Source organism: Chaetomium fimeti, assembly GCF_033439085.1.
Source record: "Chaetomium fimeti strain CBS 168.71 chromosome Unknown B0H64scaffold_3, whole genome shotgun sequence".
NCBI lineage: Eukaryota > Fungi > Ascomycota > Sordariomycetes > Sordariales > Chaetomiaceae > Chaetomium > Chaetomium fimeti.
The window spans coordinates 3583909-3602231 of NW_026944331.1; the positions used below are offsets into that span (position 1 = coordinate 3583909).

Consider the following 18323-nt stretch of genomic DNA (forward strand, 5'->3'; position numbering starts at 1 on the left):
GGCCAGAGAACTAAATATATGTTAAACTCTCCGAGAGGCAGAGTGGGATGGGCGGTAAATTTAAACTTGTTGTCCGGACATCTATCAAGCTGGCTTTGGGGTAAACGATAGATACGTAGGAATAAGCTTAGGCATGGCCTGGTATTCACCAGGCCGATCTTGGGACACACAATTCGTAAAAATAAGCTTATGGTCTGGCTGCTCGTAAGTAATGGCCAGGGTACCCTCAAAAGGGGTAAAAAGCGGGGATGGGACGGGTGATGTGAGGCTTTTCTATCGGGATGCAATCCAGCTCAGTGAATAATTGATCATTGATTAAGTAAGTATAAACTGAGGTATCTTGGCCACCTCCAGATCATTGAGGATTCACAATATGGCTTTTGTGGGGTGGTTTAAGGCGGTGTTTGGGTAGGGCTGGGTTCTCTTTTCAGGGGGTAATAAACAATGGGGTGAAAACGTGAACAATGTAAGGGAACTAAAATTACCCGATTTATTGGTGAGATAGACGAAAGGGATTAAGACTGTGATGAGAGGACCTAACATGTAGGATACCGTGTAGGGCAGTGCATAGGGCTTACCCTGCCACTGAACAAGTTCGATGATACTGAACAGCCCCGAGTGCATGCCAGAGGGAACAGTAGATAGAAAGTCCTGAGATACTGGTTGTTGCAAATAGATGCCACTCATGAGCCGTGCGAAAAGGGAAACAACTCAATATCGGTCCGAACCTGACGCGTTACAAAAGACGCTACTACTAGGCCTATGGCAACCAAGTTGAACGCCGGAAGTCGCGTCCTCCTCGGGAAGGGTAATTCATCCTTTTGGTTTTATTTCTCTGGATTACCCTGGTTGCTCTAGCTACTCTGTGCTCCCAGTCTTACTCAAGCACACCAACTTCTCCTAGAGTTTCCTACCCGCTCTCGCTTTGTTTACTTCTCTGGTTCCAATCCCCAGACTTTTTGGCCCATCCAGCTGTGATTTATCTTCTAGATCACATGGAGTCGACTTTCCAACACCGAGCCGCTCCTTCAATGGGTACTGATGACATGGAGGCTCCAGAAAAGAGTAAGACTTGGGAGTGTTGTTATTCGTTTCCTCATCTCTGAGAGGTCGACTGTCAAACTAACGACCCACCAGTCCGAGAATCACAGATTCTTACCACACAAGCAATCAAGGACATTGAGCAATCGCTAGGTGACGTTGGGCGTGAGTAACAGGCAATCATCAAGTGTTACCGGTTTCAGAAGCTGACTTATACACCACTAGGGGGCGCCGACTTCCCCATGTCGAGGACCCGGGGCGGCTCGACATCATCTCGGGGTAGTGCCAACAGTATACCACCACCTCCGACTCGTTCTCCGCCTATCCCCGCCGCTCTCGCCCAGAATCGACGGACCCCCCGAGTCCCAGATGTCCTGAGCGGCAACTCCCTGCCCTTGCCCAAAACCCGCCCTTCCCGATCTCGCTGCGCGAGTGCCCCCGGAAACCAGCGTCAGCTAGGCAGTCTAGCCCCGATTGACGAGGGCCGCTCTGGTCACTCCCGGGGTCCGGTTCCGCCGCTGCCAAACCGGTCGCCAATCTCAGCTCTGCCCTCAGCTCCCAGAGCACAGCAAGAAGAGTGGCTCCAGGAAGAGTGGCAGCAAGAAGTCTCGCGCCAACTTGCGCAGTCTGTGGGAGGCAGATCGCGCCCTGCCCGTACGCCGTCAACCCCGGCACCGTACGTGGCACCCACTTACTCCTTGTTCCCGCCTCCCCAATCTCTGCCCGTGTCGCCGCCACCGCCGCGATTGGTCCCGTCGGCTCCTACCGCCCACCGATCAGCCGTGAGCATAAGTTCCTCACCGGGCTGGCGCTACAACGAATCCCCTCAGCCGTGTAAGCCTGCCTCACACCCACCACTCTGTACTATCAAACCGCCATTAACACCCACCCCCAAGCCCTAGCCTTACTGCGCGACCTCGAACCAGACAGTCCATACGGCTACCCTGCGCCGCCGCCCTTCCGTAAGTCCCTACCCCCCCTTTCACTCCCATAACCCACCCAAACTCAAACCAAACCAAATAACAACCCACTAACCCCAACCCCCTTTCCCCCAAAACACACAGTCCACAACTGGGAAACCCCCAACCGCCCCAGCGCCGTCCTAGCCGTCAACCCGGCCAGCGCCCACCGCGCCGGCCAGACCGGCCCGCCCGTCGGCTCCCGGCCCCGGCCCCGTCCCACACCACGACCTGTGGCTGCTGCCACCATGCGCCCCGCCCCCGCCGCCGTCGCCCCATCATTCCTCCCCGGCCCCTTTGTTGCCGCCGCCGTGTCCCCCGCCCCGATCTCAATCTCGCTCCCGACGCTGGCTCCGACTGTGGGGCCGATTCGGGCACCGGTCCGGGCACCCGCGCCGGCTCCAGCGCCGGTTCAGGCTCAGGTTCCGGGTGTGAGGGACTCGTCTGTGTTTTCGACGGGGCGGTTTACGTATTACCCCGTGATGAGCCCGTATGAGGCCGAGGCGGCGTTGGGTGAGTCCCCCGTGTTCTCCCTTTATGGTGATGAGATGAGATGAAGTGTGAGTTGGCTGACTGAGAGCGTGTGTGTGTGTAAAGGTTCAGGCGGTGCCGAGCTGGGTGTTTACCAGCACGTTTCTGGTGCTGAGCCAGAGGAGCAGCGAGTGGACGGTGATCCGTCGGAGATGGATGCGCGCATGTTTCCGCTACTGGACCATGATCTGATGTCGGCTGACCAGGCGGCTGCGGCAGTGGCGGAGGCTACGAGAGTGCGGAATACGATGTTTATTGATCGCGGGTTTGATGTGGAGGGTATTAGTCGGGCTTCTTATTATGGGGACGAGGGGGAGGGTGTGCTGGAGGCTGTAGAGGGTGTGGAGGATGTGGCCGGGGAGTTGGGGAAAGCGAGGATGTAAGGGGCAGTATGTCTAGGTATGTACCTAGCCAACTTGTAGATAGTAGGTGTTACAGGGTGTTTCGGGTTGTATTGTTGGGATGTATTTAACATGTATTCTGGTTACAGTGTATGTATACTTGCTTTAAGCTATATATGTGGTGGCTCACCAGTGGTGACACAGCCGTATGTAACGCGGCCCTCCAGCATGTAGTGGCAAGTCTGAATAACTTGTACACCAGAGACGAGCCGGTTTAATTCATATTATAGCCTCTCTTCTAGGTTCTACAGTAGTGTAGATCGGTTCATTTCCAATACCGTAGCCATTGCCGTTACCATTGCCATTTCTATTGCCATTTCCATTGCCGTTACCATTATCATTGCCATTGCCATTATTCGACTTCTCTTCTCGTTGGTTATGCTTCAAGGACTCTTGTTCGGCCGGGGTCGCAATCTCTTCTTGAGCTCGGATTGTATCTTCCACACTATGGGATGTCTCTTGCTTTGGGTTCTGTTCAATGGGGAGTTCGCTTAGCCCTCGGCATCGCTTTCCGTCGCCACCTTGTTCAGAAATGGAAAACAGAGACTTGCCAGTTATCCATCCGATGTCTCCGCCGCTCGTGCCTTACGCAGGCAAGTGAATGCCTCTTCCCTTCAAATTCACCCACATTTCCCACCCCACCAAGTGTTCCCCGAGCACCAGTGTTGTTCGCACCACACATCATCCTGTTGTTCAACCCAGACCGACCAGCCTCCGAGCTTCACGAAATGGTTGCCAGAGGTATAAAGCCGAGGCCCTTAGGGTCCGGCCTTGACACCAACACCACTGATTCATTTTCATATCGTATTTCTACCACCAATAACATGGATCAACAGGACGAAGTTGAGAGGCTAAGGAGCCGGATTCGCGATTTCGAACGACGGCAGCGTGAATTTGACGACAACATAGAAAGAGAGCGAAAACGCGCCAATAAAGACCACGAACAACGACTAAAGGCAGAACAAGCCACCAAGGAAGCGAAAGAAGTCGCCGAAAAAGCAAAAAAGGCCGCCGAGGAAAACCACGAACAACGACTCAAGGCAGAAAGAATCGCCGAGGAAGCCAAGCGGCGTCTTGATCTTGAGCTGCGGCTGACCACGCTAGGAGAATTCTTGGATCTCTGCCAACAGTGGTTGCACGATACAATCTGGGTGGAAACAAACAAGAGCTTGACATCAAAAGGCGGGCTCACGAACCCGGCTGACAAGTGGTGCCCCTCGAGACTGATGCCTTGGTCAGACTTCCTGGAAGGGCAAAAGGAAATACTTGGGGAGATCCACACGGTCTTTGGTGAAGAACGGGCTTTTCCAAGGGCAAACGAAATCCCCACTCTTGCAAAGGTTGTTCGCCGAAGGCTTGCCAACGAAGCCGACGTTGTCGCAGCGCAGAACATCGCCATTCAGTACCCGGTTTCGGCCATTATTTCGGAAGCGGTCAAAAGGCCGTCGGTCAAGGCCGCGCTTGGTATCATCAGCCAGCTCGTGTTTGAGAATCACGTACCGGCCGATGATGCGGGTGATGCAGCCGACAGGAACAACGAGGATGAGGGAGGCAGCCAAGGGAACAGCCGGGAACCCGAGCGGAAAACTAGACGGAAAACTAAACGGAAAGCTAAGGGGAAAACCAAGGGGAAAACCAATGGGAAACCCAAGGGGAAAGCTAACCAGAAAGACAAGGGGAAAACTAACCAGAAAGACCAGACCGGAAAATCGAAGGCCAAGACTCGGCCTGACCAAGTCGCCGTGTTCTCGCCAGATGTCGACGACCCCGATAACTTGGAGGGACGTGCCATCGCTTTCGTCGTCGAGTACAAGGCTCCCCATAAGCTCACCGCACGCCATCTCCGGCTAGGGCTCCGGGAGATGGACATTCGTACCGAAGTCGTCAATCGACAGACGGTTCCCCGCGCCACACAAGCCGACGACCATCTCAAGTATGTCTCGGACAGGCTAGTTGCAGCCGCCATTACTCAAACATACCACTATATGATCGAGAATGGACTCGAGTACAGTTACCTGACAACTACCGAAGCCTTTGTCTTCCTGAAGATCGACTGGGACAACCCGGGCGACCTCTTCTTTCATCTGGCCGAACCCAAGGCCGAGGTAGCCGAGCACGGGCCCAACGGCCGCTCCTGTACGGCCGTCAGCCAGGTACTTGCGTTCGCGCTCCTGGCTCTGAAGACACGGCAAAGGTCCCAAGCTGTCCGGAAGAACGCCACAGAAGGTCTCCAGACGTGGGCGATGGACTGGGAATTGATGGAGCGACTCATTTCACAGGAGCAGGACAAGGACGCTGTGAAATCGAGGACGCCATCCGCTTCAGGCCTTACGCCACCAACGCCGAAAAACGATCCTGGCGTTGACCGGTCGCCACAGGTCGAGAGCGAAGCCGACAATGGAACAAGCGCCGGGGTCGTGGCTTTGGAGCAGCGCCGTTGCCAAACTGAGGCTGGTGAAGGCACGGGAGGTCGCACTTCGGACAAGGACGATGACCATGACGACGACAATCGCGGTGCCACAGACGAATCCACGAACACACTTCGACCGCAGACGAGAAGCCAGACCCAGCGAAGCAAGAAAGCGCCAGCGGACGCCAACAAGGGCCCCAGTAGCCGCCCCCAAAAGCGTTCATATTGCACCCAACAGTGCCTCCTCGGCTTGGTGTGCGGATTTACCTTGGACTCCCGGTGTCCCAATGTTGCACTTCATCGCCGAGGGAACCTGAGCGACCGGTGCCATCATCCGGTGGACCACGAGACCTGGCAACGCCTGGTCGCGGAGCAGCTCGACCGGACCCTCGACGAGGGGATCAAACCACTGTGGAAGCAGGGCGCCCGAGGGGTTCTGTTCTCGGTTACCTTGCTCGAGTACGGATACACATTCGTTGCCAAGGCCACCACCACCGAGTCTATCCCGCACCTAAAGAGGGAAGCCAAGATGTATCGCCAGCTGCGCACGCTCCAGGGTAGCGGAATCCCTGTCTTCCTCGGCGCCGTTGACCTGAAATGGCCGTACCGGTACAACGTCAGCATCCAGCTCATCCACATGATCTTCCTCTCGTGGGGCGGCGAGTCCATCCTAGCCAAGAAAGACGAGCTGGGCCTCGACCAGGCGGCCCTCGACCGCCAGCTGCTGCCTCTGGTGCAGAACATGCACCGTCTGGGCGTCGTCCACATGGACGTGCGGGGGCCGAACATATTGTGGTGCGACGAGATTGGCAGGATCATGCTCATCGACTTTGAGCGGGCCATCACCGTCGCCAGCTGCCGGAAGAAGCCCCATCCCTTGCGCGCGCAAGCCGTACAGCGGTTCATCCAGGAGGACTTGTGCTATGCCCAGATTGCACTCCGGGCCCCGTGACCCACAGGCGTTAGGTGGGCCATTCAATTGGGGAAGGAGGTGGTGCTGTTGTAGGTATGGGAACGAAATTCTACGAAGTCGCAGGGCGGGAAGCACTTAGCAATACCAAGCACCGCGATGTCTCTGACAATGGCAATGGAAATGACAATGGAATTGACAATGACGATGACAATGACAATGGCAATGGCAATGGCAAGATTGGTGTCTTTCCACGACTGTTAATGGGACGCAAATGCGTGCGTGTTTGACGGGGTACACTATCGCACTGGTGAATGAGTGACCTCACCCTTGGGGACCGAGAACACGACGACATCGTTGCCATGGAATCGCCAGGATACCAGAGATTGTTGGTATAGGCTGTTAGGGCGCATGGATGCTCCGTTGGGTGCTAGAATGAAAGTTTGAGGCTTTGAGCTACAGCATAGATCTCCACTTCTTGTGAACTTACCCGTGTAGGTCAATAGGTTGGTAGCCTTTGGCTCGACCATTCCGTCGTTGGAAGTGATAACGTCGTACACATGGCGATTTGGTGTCCGGGCACGTACCCGGATTGTATGTCCGTTGACACAATATAGACCTGAACCGCTCTCTGGACGAATTCTATGACCGCCATGCCAAGAAGGAGACAGTAGGGAATTGGTTAGATAGGTAACCATCCGTTTCCGGAAGCCTTACCAGACGACGCATATGAGAAATGGAAGGCTCACTAACTATCATGGTTGATTCACCGCTTGTAAAGAAGCCGAACAGTTATCGTACTCTCCACAAGGAGGACTAGATTACCGAACAATCTTTAGAGGACTGAGACTGCTAGGAAATCGACAAGATCCTAGTGTGGCTGGCGCAACTATCTAGGAGCCAAGAGCGAAGAGTCGCCAGGTTGGTTGGGACTACGGTAATCAAAGAGTGAAGTGTCAAGCGTTAGGTGCCTCTCTATACTGAAAATGTGTTTCTAAGTTTAGGTAGTTTTCTCTTCTCTGCTCACGTCTATCCATAGTCTCGGCAAACACTAGACAAGAAAACGGGTTTTATTGTGATTGTTCTTTACGATGTTACTATTCTCAATCACATAGTTTGATAAGTTCCTCGCTACCCCTATAAGTAGTCTTAACAAAAACTCGGCTGAATGGGATGTGATGAGGAAGGTTCGGAAACGGCGGGTGGGTGAGTGGTTGCGGGCTCGGGAGTTCGCACAAAAAGAGGAGGATAAGGCGTAAAAAAGGAGCGCGAAAGCCACCGTGACAGCCGGGAATCGAAAAAGGAAGAGTTGGTCATTCACCAGGCCCGGAGCGGGTTTGCGTTCAACGGGCGGGGAATTAACTAGGTTCGCGCTCTTACCACTGTACTACCGAGGTGGTGTCCTAGTGGTTGAAGATTAGCAACTAGAACTCAAGTTACCTATGTACCACCATTTTCGCAGCTAGGTAGTACTGCCGCGACCGTGTAGCTACACCAAACAGGCACACCAAACTGGTAAACTAGGTATCTACCTAGGTCCGGAGCTACCCGCTGATGACGACGAGTCGCACACGTGAGCTTGGTTATGACATCAACACCTGGTTTAGCATCTCCTCTACTCGTCACCACACTACACCCAATGGCTCATATTACTGTACTTAGCGGCTTTTCCTAGGGGTTCTCTTTTTGCTTTCTCTTTTTTCCTGTATTGCCTTCCCATTTTCCCCTTCACTTGTTCTTCCCTTCCTGTTAACTATACCTTGTTTTCCTCTCCCTCGCTCTTTTCTAGTAGAGAGCCTCTACACAATTCCTTTTAAACAAGAGGGTTCGGAACTGTCATTTTGGTGCGAGTGCGTGTGAGTGTGAAGTCGGCTTTTGTGGGGCCGTGTTGACAGACTTCCGGAATTCCGGTGCAGGGCAACCCCGCGGCCGCCCCACGAGGTCTCTCCCCGCCTGATCCCTTGGAAGGGAACCATCGAAGGACCCCAAGAAGCTTGTGGGTCTCCACGTGCCAAGATATATAGGGTCGCATTCTGCTCCTTTGGGGATTCTTGGCGACTGCTTCCCCAACGGCCATGGTGTTGGTGTTTGGCTGCACCTTCCTCATCTCCAGATTCGCACAAAAGCCCTCCCTCTGTCGTCCTTCGACTGCTTAAATCTGCTCTTTTAAGAACTCCGCATGGATTTATGTGCATTTCTATCTCAGAGTGGGTAAACTCCCTATCCCTCTCTAATCCTGCACCTCAGTCTCAGGCCCGGAATCTTCGGTGGTTTGCACAAGACTCGGCTCTCTTACCACTCACTCCGTTCTGCCCTTGCATGATCGTCTCACACCTGATTGCCCATTTTTAAACATGGCCAAGAAGGCACGCCAACGAATAAGCTATGGTTGGTTCTTTCCCCTTTCTTTTTGTTGCTCACCTGTCTTGGCCTTCTCGAAACCCACACACACACACACGTGCGCGTCAATGGACCGCGTCTGGGGGAAGGCTGGTCTGTATTTTAGACCCGGGGACCAGGGGCAGCGATTGTACCAACCTTATCACATATGGGATTGAAGTGCGGATGAGAAATTGTTTTGTTAATCTACCTCTTCTGTCCCAGTCCTTGAAGCCCCTAATTCTTCACCGGGCGGTCATCGCTTGGGTGTCAACGGCTTAGCCGTTGATCGCGACAATGCTATCCTGTGAGTACACACCGGGTTTATCCATATTATCACAGCTTCGCTGACACTTTGTAGCTACTCTGGCGGACGAGATGGTGTCATATGCGCCTGGGACCTGAATAGCAATGTTACCAACACTGGCGGGCACTCCGCTGTTACTGACTCTAGCCAAACCAACGGCAGGCCAAACTCCATTACCCGGTTCCGTGCTCAAACTCAAGCACACACCCATTGGATCAACGACATTGCCCTCGCCCAGCAGCACAGCGCACTGGTGTCGGCCTCCTCAGACCTCCTGGTTAAGGCCTGGCGACCTCTTGCTAGCGACGTCCTAGAGCCCGTCACCATCGGCCAGCACGCCGACTATGTCAAGTGCGTCGCCACACCGAGCCAGTCGACAACCTGGGTAGCTTCGGGGGGCCTCGACCGGAAAATCCACCTCTGGGACCTGTCTGGAGCCGGCGACACGCTCGAGATTGATGTTCGTGGCGAGGAAGTGGAACAGAAGGGCAGCGTGTACGCCCTGGGCGTCACCCACAACATCCTAGCTAACGGTGGCCCCGAGAGCATCGTGCGGTTGTGGGATCCAAGGTCGGGCCAGCGCATCACCAAGTTTGTCGGCCACACCGACACCATCCGCGCCATTCTGATCAGCGAGTCCGGGGATATGGTTTTATCGGCTAGCTCGGATCAGACTGTCAAGGTGTGGAGTGTCACGGCTGGCCGTTGCATGCATACCTTGACAATGCACGACCATAGCGTCTGGGCCATGTTTTCTGACGACCCGAACCTCGACATCTTCTACAGTAGTGACCGATCCGGGCTGGTGGTCAAGACGGACGTCCGTGACACTGGTGGTGATATGGACAAGGGCTTGTCCGTGGCCGTTGCGAAGGAGAATGATGGCGTTAGCAAGATGGTGGCCTGGGACGACAGCATCTGGACGGCAACGGCCACAGCGTCAATCAACCGGTGGAAGGACGTAGACACAAGTGTCAGCATGCGGTTTCTCGAGGCTCCCAAGCAGCACCGCGCGTCGTTGGTGACGGTGCAGAGCAAGGAAACCGTCGCCGTAGTAGCTCCGGCGAACGACTCTTCAGCACCCACGATCCCTGCCAAGTCTATCCTTCGGATATCGAATACGGCACCCTTCCAACTGGTTATTGGCCGGGACGATGAGGACGCCCTCCCAGCGCTGACACGGAGTGTGTCGGAGATCACAGAGCATGTCGTCAGCATTGTTGAGCCGATCCACCATTTACCAGAAGAGACCATAGAGGGGCAATTCGGTTTGGTTAAGCACAAGCTGTTGAACGACAGGAGACGCGTCCTGACTTTGGATACCGCGGGTGATGTTTTGATGTGGGATTTGATCCAGGTGAGATGGAGACCCATCGTATGAAGTATGTTTGATGCTAACCGCTCCCGCAGTGTCGTCCTGTCAAAAGCTTCGGGAAGCGCCACCTCGAAGACGTGGAGCCCGAGGTTAACACCCGCGAGGCCGTTGCACCCTGGTGCTCGATCGACATTAGTTCAGGGAATCTGACGGTCGTGTTGGAGCCCTACAACTGCTTCGACGCCGAGATGTACGCCGACGAGTTGGTTCTGGAGGAGCCCGTAGAATTCCGAGAAGACCAAAGGAGTACGTACGTTCCAGTCCGGCTTAGCCACGCTGAAATGCTGACATTTGTAGTCAACCTCGGAAAATGGGTGCTTAGATACCTATTCGCCAATCTTATTGACGAAGAGATTCGGCGGGATGAGACGTTTAGGCACAAAGTAAACCAAGGTGCAACCACGAGGATAGCGGTGGGTAGAACAGCACCACCGCTAGCGATATCAATTCCTTCAACCCCGAGCTGGGGCCCGACCGACCTGTCTTCGGCGACACCGCGAGCTCACGGATCACAGTACCCGCCTATGACACCAGGTTTCGGAATCGGGTTGGCTACTCCTGGTTCCCCTGGACCGCCGGTACACGAAGGATTCACATCACCCCTCAGCCCCCTCGTCGACAAGCGGTCGTCCCAAGCTAGCAGGCCATCGCAGGAGAGGGAAGACTACTTTTCCGACACAATTCAGAGCCCGGACGGAACCCCCAAACCAGTGCAGACGCCCGCTACCGAGGCTCCTCCGGCCGAAGAGAAGGCGGCTAAAACGCCAGGTGAGAACGGCGTCAAGGAGAAGGATGCCAAAGACAAGGACAAGGATAAAGACAAAGAGAACGGAAAGCCAGGCGCCACTATGTTTAGCAAGAAGTTCCGCATGGGCATGTCCTTTGGCACCAAGAAGTTGGGGCGGTCCCTATCGACGACAACAGCCGAGAAGCCGGCTGTCCTCGACGAGAAGGCCGAAGAGTCGGAGTCATCATCGAACCACGAAAAAGAATTTGACGACAACTTCCTGGGCGTGGTGCAGAGGATGCACAACGATTACGAGAAGCAGCAGGCTGAGAACCCGGACCAGATCGTTGAGACCAAAATCACCCCCAGCTTAGCCAACGACACCCCGGTACTGAAGCTGCCCGCCGGTACCAAGGTCATTATCCAAGAAGAGACCTCGGGCGGCTCAGCCGAGATGTACCGCGGCACGGTGGCGTCGGTTGGCGCCGACGCCGACGTCATCGAGAAGCGGGCGCCGCAGTGGCTAGGCGACGTGCTTCTGCTCAACACGTTGCCCTTGAAAGACCCGGTTAAGATCTCATTCGTGCTCCACCCGTGGAAGGAAACGCTGCCGCCCATCGTGTCGGCCGACGGCAACAACCGGCTGAACGCGAACCGGATGCTGCGCGTCAAGAAGATCCTGGCCTATGTCGCCGAGCGCATCGACCCCGTCCCCGAGGGAGAGGAGCCGGCGCCGGATGCCCTGAAGCCGGAGGAGTATTTGGAGCTGTATTGCAACGACCGGGTGAGTTTAACTCGTGGGTGCTGATGTGCTGGTTTGGAATCTAATGCTTTCGTTCTAGTTGCTGCCGCTCAAGATGACCCTGGCGACTCTACGGACGCACGCCTGGAGGGGCGGTAACGATATCGTCCTGCACTACAAGGCCAACGGCCGGAAGGAAATCCCCATGCCGCCTCCTGCGGAGGTGGAGGAGACGAAGGAACCCGAAGCGGCGGCGCCGGCTGCATAGTGTGGGCTGGCATCAGAGAGCCGTGGAGGATGGTCTGTCCGTTGGCGCCGAGTGGTGTGGTGTTAGCCAGGCGCCGGGGTTTGTGTCTATTGGGGGTATTAGTCTTGTTATTGTACATATGTCAGCTTAGAAAGCTTCCGGCAGTTTTGCAGGTTTGGCGAAGCGAGCCGGATGCGCCTTGGCGGTCGGTCTCTCGGGAGTTTCAAACCGCTCGTGATCCGGCACAGGGCCCGCCCCTCCTCATATTACCAGCCTGCTTTTCTCCAGCGCGTTTACCGCCCACTGGTAGCTGCCCAAGAATATCGCGCCGCCAGCACTAATCCACATGACCCTCGGCCCGATACCCGCAAAGAACGGCCTGACCCCGTTCTCCCTCAGTATCGTCCGCACTATGCTCGCCATGGTCTCCCTCTGCGAGCTCAGCATGACCCTCGTCTTGAGCACATCCAACGGCGTCGTCACCGCCGCCGCCACACCACCCGATATACTCCCATACAGCGCCGACTCGGCCGCGCTGACCTCCCCAACCACGCCCCCGCCCTGCCCACCACCGCCCGCATGAACCGGATGGGCACTCACATCCCCAAACAACCCCCGCCCGGTACGCACGCGCCGCTCGCGGCCCCAGCCCTTGAGCGCCTCCCACAGCGGGAACTGCAGGATGGTGAAGGGCACCTCGCGCATCACCGTGATGCCCCACCCGCGGTACAGCTCGCGCCACACGCCCACCAACCCCACCCCGCTGTGCCGCTGCGCCAGGATGTGCCGCAGCGACCGCAGCGACGAGCCCCCGTGCTGCCCGGCCTGCGCCCGCTGCTTGACCACCTCGGTCGGCACCCGCACCGCGCACGCCGCGATCTCCCCCAGCGAGGCGGCGGCCATGTGGATCATCGCCTGGTGGCCGCCGCTGCTGCTCCCGTTTTGGTGGGGGGAGGGGGAGAAGGTGGGCGAGGAAGCCAAAAAGGCCTTGCTCGCCTCGTACGTGCAGAAGAAGAAGGCGGCCCCCGGAGCGGAGCCGACGACTGCGGACCCGACTCCGCGGTAGATGCCCCGGAAGCCGCCCGAGGCGAAGAAGCCGGTGGAGGATTGTAGGCGGGTTTTGAGTGTGTCGAGCGGGAAGAGCGAGAGGTCGACCGTCGTGCCGGCGAGGGCGCCGGCGAGGAGGGCGGTTTGGAAGGGGGGTGGTTGCGGGGCCGTGGCCATTTTTCTTTTTTTTTGTGTGCGTGCGTGCGCTGTGGTTGGGGCTCAGGTTGTGGTTGTGGTTGTGGTTTGTTTCGTGGTGTGGTCGTGTGACTAATGGGGGTTTCGCTGAGGGAGGAGTTGGTTGGGCGTATGGGGTCGTTGTTCGGGTGGGTGGTTGGAAGGTTTGCACGACGGTGGTGGGCCAATGGCTGGCGGGAGGGTTGGGATTGTTATTAGCTGTGAATAGTAGTCATGGGACCATGGTGATGTCGACGGGTGGGTGTTTGGGCGTGGTGTTGAGGTGCGGTGCTGTGATATTCTGTTGCTTTTTTAGGCCGAGCTGAGCCGCCGATTCCGGCAGGCACTCTGTACATACTTGGACCCTGGGCTGTGAGGTCATGGATGATCAGGGTTTAGGGTCTTGGCTCAAATGCTCCACGGTTTTCGGGTACTCGACTCCTCTGGAGTGAAATCGCGCTTGGGCCACTGAAGTTGCTGGGTGCTCCATCGACCACTGAACTTTAGCAATTCTCTTCACCTCTCCACATCTCTGTCTCATTGACGGTCCTGAAGCTGTCCTGTGATGGCATGACCACGCTACCGCCCGTACTGCACCGCGGCGCACGGGCAATCACTCCCCATGAGTTCCTCGACGCCCTCGCGGCCACATGTATCCCGCGCTTTCCACAAGCCCGGCCGCGGTCTCACCGCCCGATTGGTATTTATTTCCCCGATATTCTTACCCATGCTCCTCAAGATGTTGATGCTGACCTTGGTACAGCGCTTGCAATCAGTGGTGGCGTTGACTCTATGGCCCTAGCCTACCTCTGCACCAAGATCAGACCAACAGACCAGTGGTTCAAGGTCGTCGACCACCCTATTAGCAGCCCGTTTGGCGTCATCGTCAACCATGAGTTGCGCCAGGGCAGCGCTATCGAGGCCGATAATGTTGCTGTCGCCACTAGGAAGCTCGGCGTGAAGTCGCACGTCGTCAAGGTTCGCTGGGACGAGGTGCTCCCGGAAGGCACCAATCCCAATGACGTGCCTAATGTTGAAACCCTCGCCCGTTACCTTCGCTACCGCCGGCTCGGCACCTTCTGCAAGATCGGGCAGATGGCCACCCTATTAACCGCCCACCACGAGGATGACCAGTACGAAACCGTCATGATGAGGCTGCTCTCTGGCCACGGGTACCGCGGATTGCAGGGAATGCGCCCGGCAACTGACATACCGGAATGCTACGACCTACACGGCGTGTATCAGAGCGGTTTTGTCGACGACCAGCGGCGAAGCGACCCCTTCTACAACATTGTCCCTGGCGATCGCGAGAGGAAGATACTGAAGAGGGGCCTGAGGAATGAAGTCGATCCTGCTGTCATTGCCAGGGAGATTGAAGCGGGTTTGAAGACTGACGTTGGCACTGCGTACGTGGATGAATACGACGGCATTGCCACGGGTAGCAAGCGAGCCCGGCGTTTGGTACCATTGGAAGTCGAGGACGGTGGAGTCATGGTTTATCGGCCTCTCCTTCGCTTCAGCAAAGACCGTCTCATCGCCACCTGCCTCGAGAACAATATCCCCTGGTTTGAGGACCACACCAACTCCGACCGGACGCTGACCTTGAGGAATGCGGTCCGCTACATGCGCCAAAATCACAAACTGCCGGTGGCGCTGCAGAAGCCTTCCATCCTCCGGCTCGCAGAGCGGTGCCAAAAACGGGTCGCTTCCGACGAAGCCGAGGCAGAGCGGCTCCTTGACCGGGTACTGATCCACGAATTTGGGCCTAACGCTGGCACTGCCGTCGTCACTTTCCCGCAATTCTCTTTCCCCACCACCCCCCGGCGATCCTCGGCGTCCCCAGCTGCGCGCCAACGCCGCGTCGCCCACCACCACCACATCGCCGCCCTGCTCATCCGCCGTCTCCTCACCATGGTAACCCCCGAGCGCGAGCTCAGCCAACCCGCCCAGCTCTCCCACCTCGTATCGATGCTCTTTCCTTCCCTCGCCGGTCCGGACTCTACACCGCCGCCGCCCAAACCCTACGTGATCTGCTCCGTGCTCTTCACCCCGCTCCTCAACCCAGCCTACCCACTCCGCTGGCTCCTCACACGCGCCCCGCACGCATCCAACGTGCCAAGGCCCGAGGCCATCTTCAACGAGCTAGCCTTCGGCCGGCGTCTCGGCCGGCCCCCCGCCGCATGGAAGACGACGGGCTGGTCTGGCGCGCGCGCCTTCGACGGCCGCTTCTGGATCCGCCTGCTGCACCGCCTGCCCTGCCGCATCCGCGTCGCCCCCTTCGAGGTCGAGCATTACAAGCCCTTCCGCGAGGCGCTCGCCGGCGACAAGGAGCGGAAAGAGCTCGCGGCCGTGCTGAGGCGGTACGCGCCTGGCAAGACCAGGTACACCCTGCCGGCTATCTATGCTACGATTGATGTGGCGCAGCTGCTGAAGGGCGGGGATTGGTGGCCCGAGCTAAATCAGGGTTCCGCCGGTCTGGGTCAGGGCCAAGCGCTGCGTCAGGGCAAGGGGTCAAGCCAAGGTAGTGTGATGGACACAAACCGGAAGCGTGAGACCGATGAGGAAGAGGTTGTCGACCGGGCCAAGCCGCACAAGTTGAGCGGTATCCAAGCGAGCTGGTGGGAGTGGGAGAAGGGTCTCAAGAGCGAGGAACAGTTGCAGCTGCTGGCGCTGCCCACGCTCGGGGTCTGCCTGCCCGGGCTGGATGGCTGGCTGAGGTGGGAGGTGAGGTATCGGAAGGTGGATTATGAGTTGTTGAGGCTTAGCAAGCTGGGCGGGAGGAGAATTGGGAGGAGGGAGTTGAGGGAGCGGGTGAGGTGCTCGTATCGGTGGATGAGGCTGGGGAGGGGGACGCGCCCGACAAAACGACGTTGGAGGAAGACGGACCCGAGTACTGGACCTAGTGTACGAGCCAGTGAACATGAATCGACGCGACCCTGAATATATTATAAACTTTGACGCTGAAATTGGGTTTCAAATGTATTAACGGTATCATGGATGTGTCAGTCTTTCAAGTTATACTCCCTTTCCAGATCAGCCCACCTCCCATTCCGCATTGGATCCAACTCCCGCAACTTCCCCAACCACACTACGAGGCCCGCTCGTTCACTCGGCTCAGGTTGCCTTTCCTCAAGCTGGCAATAGTAGACCGTGTACTCAAACAAGGCCTCGTAAATCAGTTTCACATCGTCGTAGTCCTCCACCAGCTCCTTGATCTCGTCAATCTCTCGCGTTAGATACGCCACCCGGTCCTCGCGTGTGAAGTCGGGTGTCATAGCGGGGTGTTTGTCCGGCGCGACAAGGTTGAGGACGAGGAATTGGTGGTAGTACCACAGCGATTGGTCCTCGGGACCGACATTGAGGGCTTCGCGGATTTGTTGAAGTTCTTTCCCACCCCTAGGTTAGCCGATCCATATCCATCACGTCACGAAACAGGGGGGGGGCGGGGAGTACACACCATTATCCAAAAACGCCCTCCTCGCCGCCGCATCCGCGCCCCTCTCATCCAGCAAGCGCGGAATCAACCTGCTCCGACTGTGCCAGGCGGAGAAGTTGGACAGGTCGGTGCGGATCATCTTGTCGGTGTAGGCGAACTCGGGCTCGACCATGCTGCGGCCGCGCAGGGCGGCGCTCTCGAGCTGCGCCACCACGTGCCGCCGGTAGCCCCACGCGTGGAAGTTGCGCCGGTCCTTGCCCAGCATCTTGGACGCCAGCCCCAGCTCCTCCTCCCACACCCCGCGCGCCACCGCGGGGCGCAGCCGCGCGATCGCCTGCTGGAGCAGCCAGAGCCGGTAGCTCCAGATCCAGTAGCACTTGGGCGAGTCGAGGAGCAGTGGGATCGTGAAGGCGAGCTCGGTTTTGAGGACGGAGAGGTCTCGAGTCTCGGCTTCTGCTGCCGCCGTTGCGGCCGTGTCCGTGTCCGCGGCGGCGGATTCGTCGGTTTCGGGAGTGTCGGATGTGGGGTCAGCTGTTGTACCACTCTTCCCAGCTGTCGGGGAGCTGCGGGCGGGCGGGGTCGTGGCCGAGGATGACGACGAGTAGCTGGTGGAAGAGGCTGCTGTAGTGGCGGTAGGAGAAGTAGTCGAGGACGCCCTCGAGCATGATGACCCAGCTGATGGTCTTGAGAATGAGCCAGAGATTAGGCAGCGCCTGCGGGCGTTCCATATCGTGTAGTATTCCGGGTTGAGCCGCAGCAGCTTGGACGTGAGCTGGAAGACGGCGGGGGTGTACTCGCCCTTGGCCGTGAGTGCGCGCACCTGGTCCTCGAGGTCGCGGTACTTGGCGATGCGGTCGAGGTCGCGCTGTCGCTGTTCGTCGGTGCGCACGCGCGAGGTGCGGGCTATGCCGTGTTGCGATCCACCTTGCTGGAAGCGCCCTTGCTATCAGTCAACATCCTTGCAAGGCTGCGAAGCAATTGAGAACAGGGCGCGCTTTCTTACGTCGGCCATTTCTCTTACACCTGGAGGCAGTCCGGGGAGCTTAACGCAAGGCCGTCGGAGTGTCGTTGTTAGTGCACGAGTTGGTCCGGGAGCTGCGGTTCATCAGCAGGAAGGTGGGGTTATCGATAGAAACCCTAACCCGTACCCTAGCGACGTGGATACCATGCTCGAGCCATGGCACCCATGGGCAGTTCTCCTATCCTCCTCACGACAACTTCTCCTAAGCTGCTCCCTGATGCTCTTGCCCAACAAGACAACAACGTTGTCAGGGAAAGGGCCGCACCTGTATCCGGGTATTGAGTTACGGTGAAGTTGAGACTTTCTCTTATAAATTCGCAGCTTAAAAACCGCAGTTATTGTCCCGAGTTGTCAGTTGTTCACGTCGGACATGTTGGTCCTTACGGTAGGTACCAGGTACCCTTCGCCCGCCGAACCCTTGAGGTCGAACCTGCCGTGGTTGAATACGAAAGAATTTTCACTCAACTTGGTCACGCCTCCAAGTTCTTGCCTTCCACTCTTCATGGAAGTCCCTCCCGAGAATATGCCATGCCCTGTTGACCACCAGCTTCACCTCTAACTTCCCTACGCTGTTCGGCATATATCGATACGCTCATTGCAATAGCCACCCCCGAGA

General features: G+C 57.1%; 6 protein-coding genes across 6 annotated transcripts; 4 read left to right on the forward strand and 2 right to left on the reverse strand.

Annotated features, from left to right (window-relative positions):
* Positions 1-995: 995 nt before the first annotated feature.
* B0H64DRAFT_373082 (uncharacterized protein) lies at positions 996-3150 on the forward strand (the record flags this gene model as incomplete). The annotated part of the gene is made up of 9 exons (XM_062802261.1): positions 996-1065; positions 1138-1206; positions 1267-1875; positions 1944-2003; positions 2106-2513; positions 2598-2910; positions 2954-2956; position 3022; positions 3100-3150. The coding sequence occupies 9 exons, from the start codon at positions 996-998 to the stop codon at positions 3148-3150; spliced, it is 1584 nt and encodes a 527-aa protein (XP_062661288.1).
* A 606-nt stretch (positions 3151-3756) lies between these two features.
* B0H64DRAFT_458288 (uncharacterized protein) lies at positions 3757-6294 on the forward strand (the record flags this gene model as incomplete). Its single annotated transcript, XM_062807406.1, has 2 exons — positions 3757-4428; positions 4585-6294. 2 exons carry the CDS (start codon positions 3757-3759, stop codon positions 6292-6294), a joined length of 2382 nt encoding a protein of 793 aa, XP_062661289.1.
* A 2312-nt stretch (positions 6295-8606) lies between these two features.
* B0H64DRAFT_416709 (uncharacterized protein) lies at positions 8607-12050 on the forward strand (the record flags this gene model as incomplete). The annotated part of the gene is made up of 6 exons (XM_062805187.1): positions 8607-8640; positions 8857-8938; positions 8993-10295; positions 10349-10448; positions 10611-11824; positions 11883-12050. The coding sequence occupies 6 exons, from the start codon at positions 8607-8609 to the stop codon at positions 12048-12050; spliced, it is 2901 nt and encodes a 966-aa protein (XP_062661290.1).
* A 240-nt stretch (positions 12051-12290) lies between these two features.
* Positions 12291-13602, reverse strand: B0H64DRAFT_357873 (mitochondrial carrier domain-containing protein; the record flags this gene model as incomplete). The annotated part of the gene is made up of 1 exon (XM_062801630.1): positions 12291-13602. Exon 1 carries the CDS (start codon positions 13251-13253, stop codon positions 12291-12293), a length of 963 nt encoding a protein of 320 aa, XP_062661291.1. The 5' UTR covers positions 13254-13602.
* Positions 13603-13680: 78 nt separating this feature from the next.
* Positions 13681-16192, forward strand: B0H64DRAFT_339745 (uncharacterized protein; the record flags this gene model as incomplete). Its single annotated transcript, XM_062801212.1, has 2 exons — positions 13681-13950; positions 14014-16192. Exons 1-2 carry the CDS (start codon positions 13821-13823, stop codon positions 16188-16190), a joined length of 2307 nt encoding a protein of 768 aa, XP_062661292.1. The 5' UTR covers positions 13681-13820.
* B0H64DRAFT_393026 (uncharacterized protein) lies at positions 16193-17761 on the reverse strand. Its single transcript, XM_062803607.1, has 3 exons — positions 17690-17761; positions 16708-17614; positions 16193-16635 (listed from the first exon to the last, which is right to left on the reverse strand). Exons 1-3 carry the CDS (start codon positions 17696-17698, stop codon positions 16253-16255), a joined length of 1299 nt encoding a protein of 432 aa, XP_062661293.1. The 5' UTR covers positions 17699-17761; the 3' UTR covers positions 16193-16252.
* Between the last annotated feature and the right edge of the window lie 562 nt (positions 17762-18323).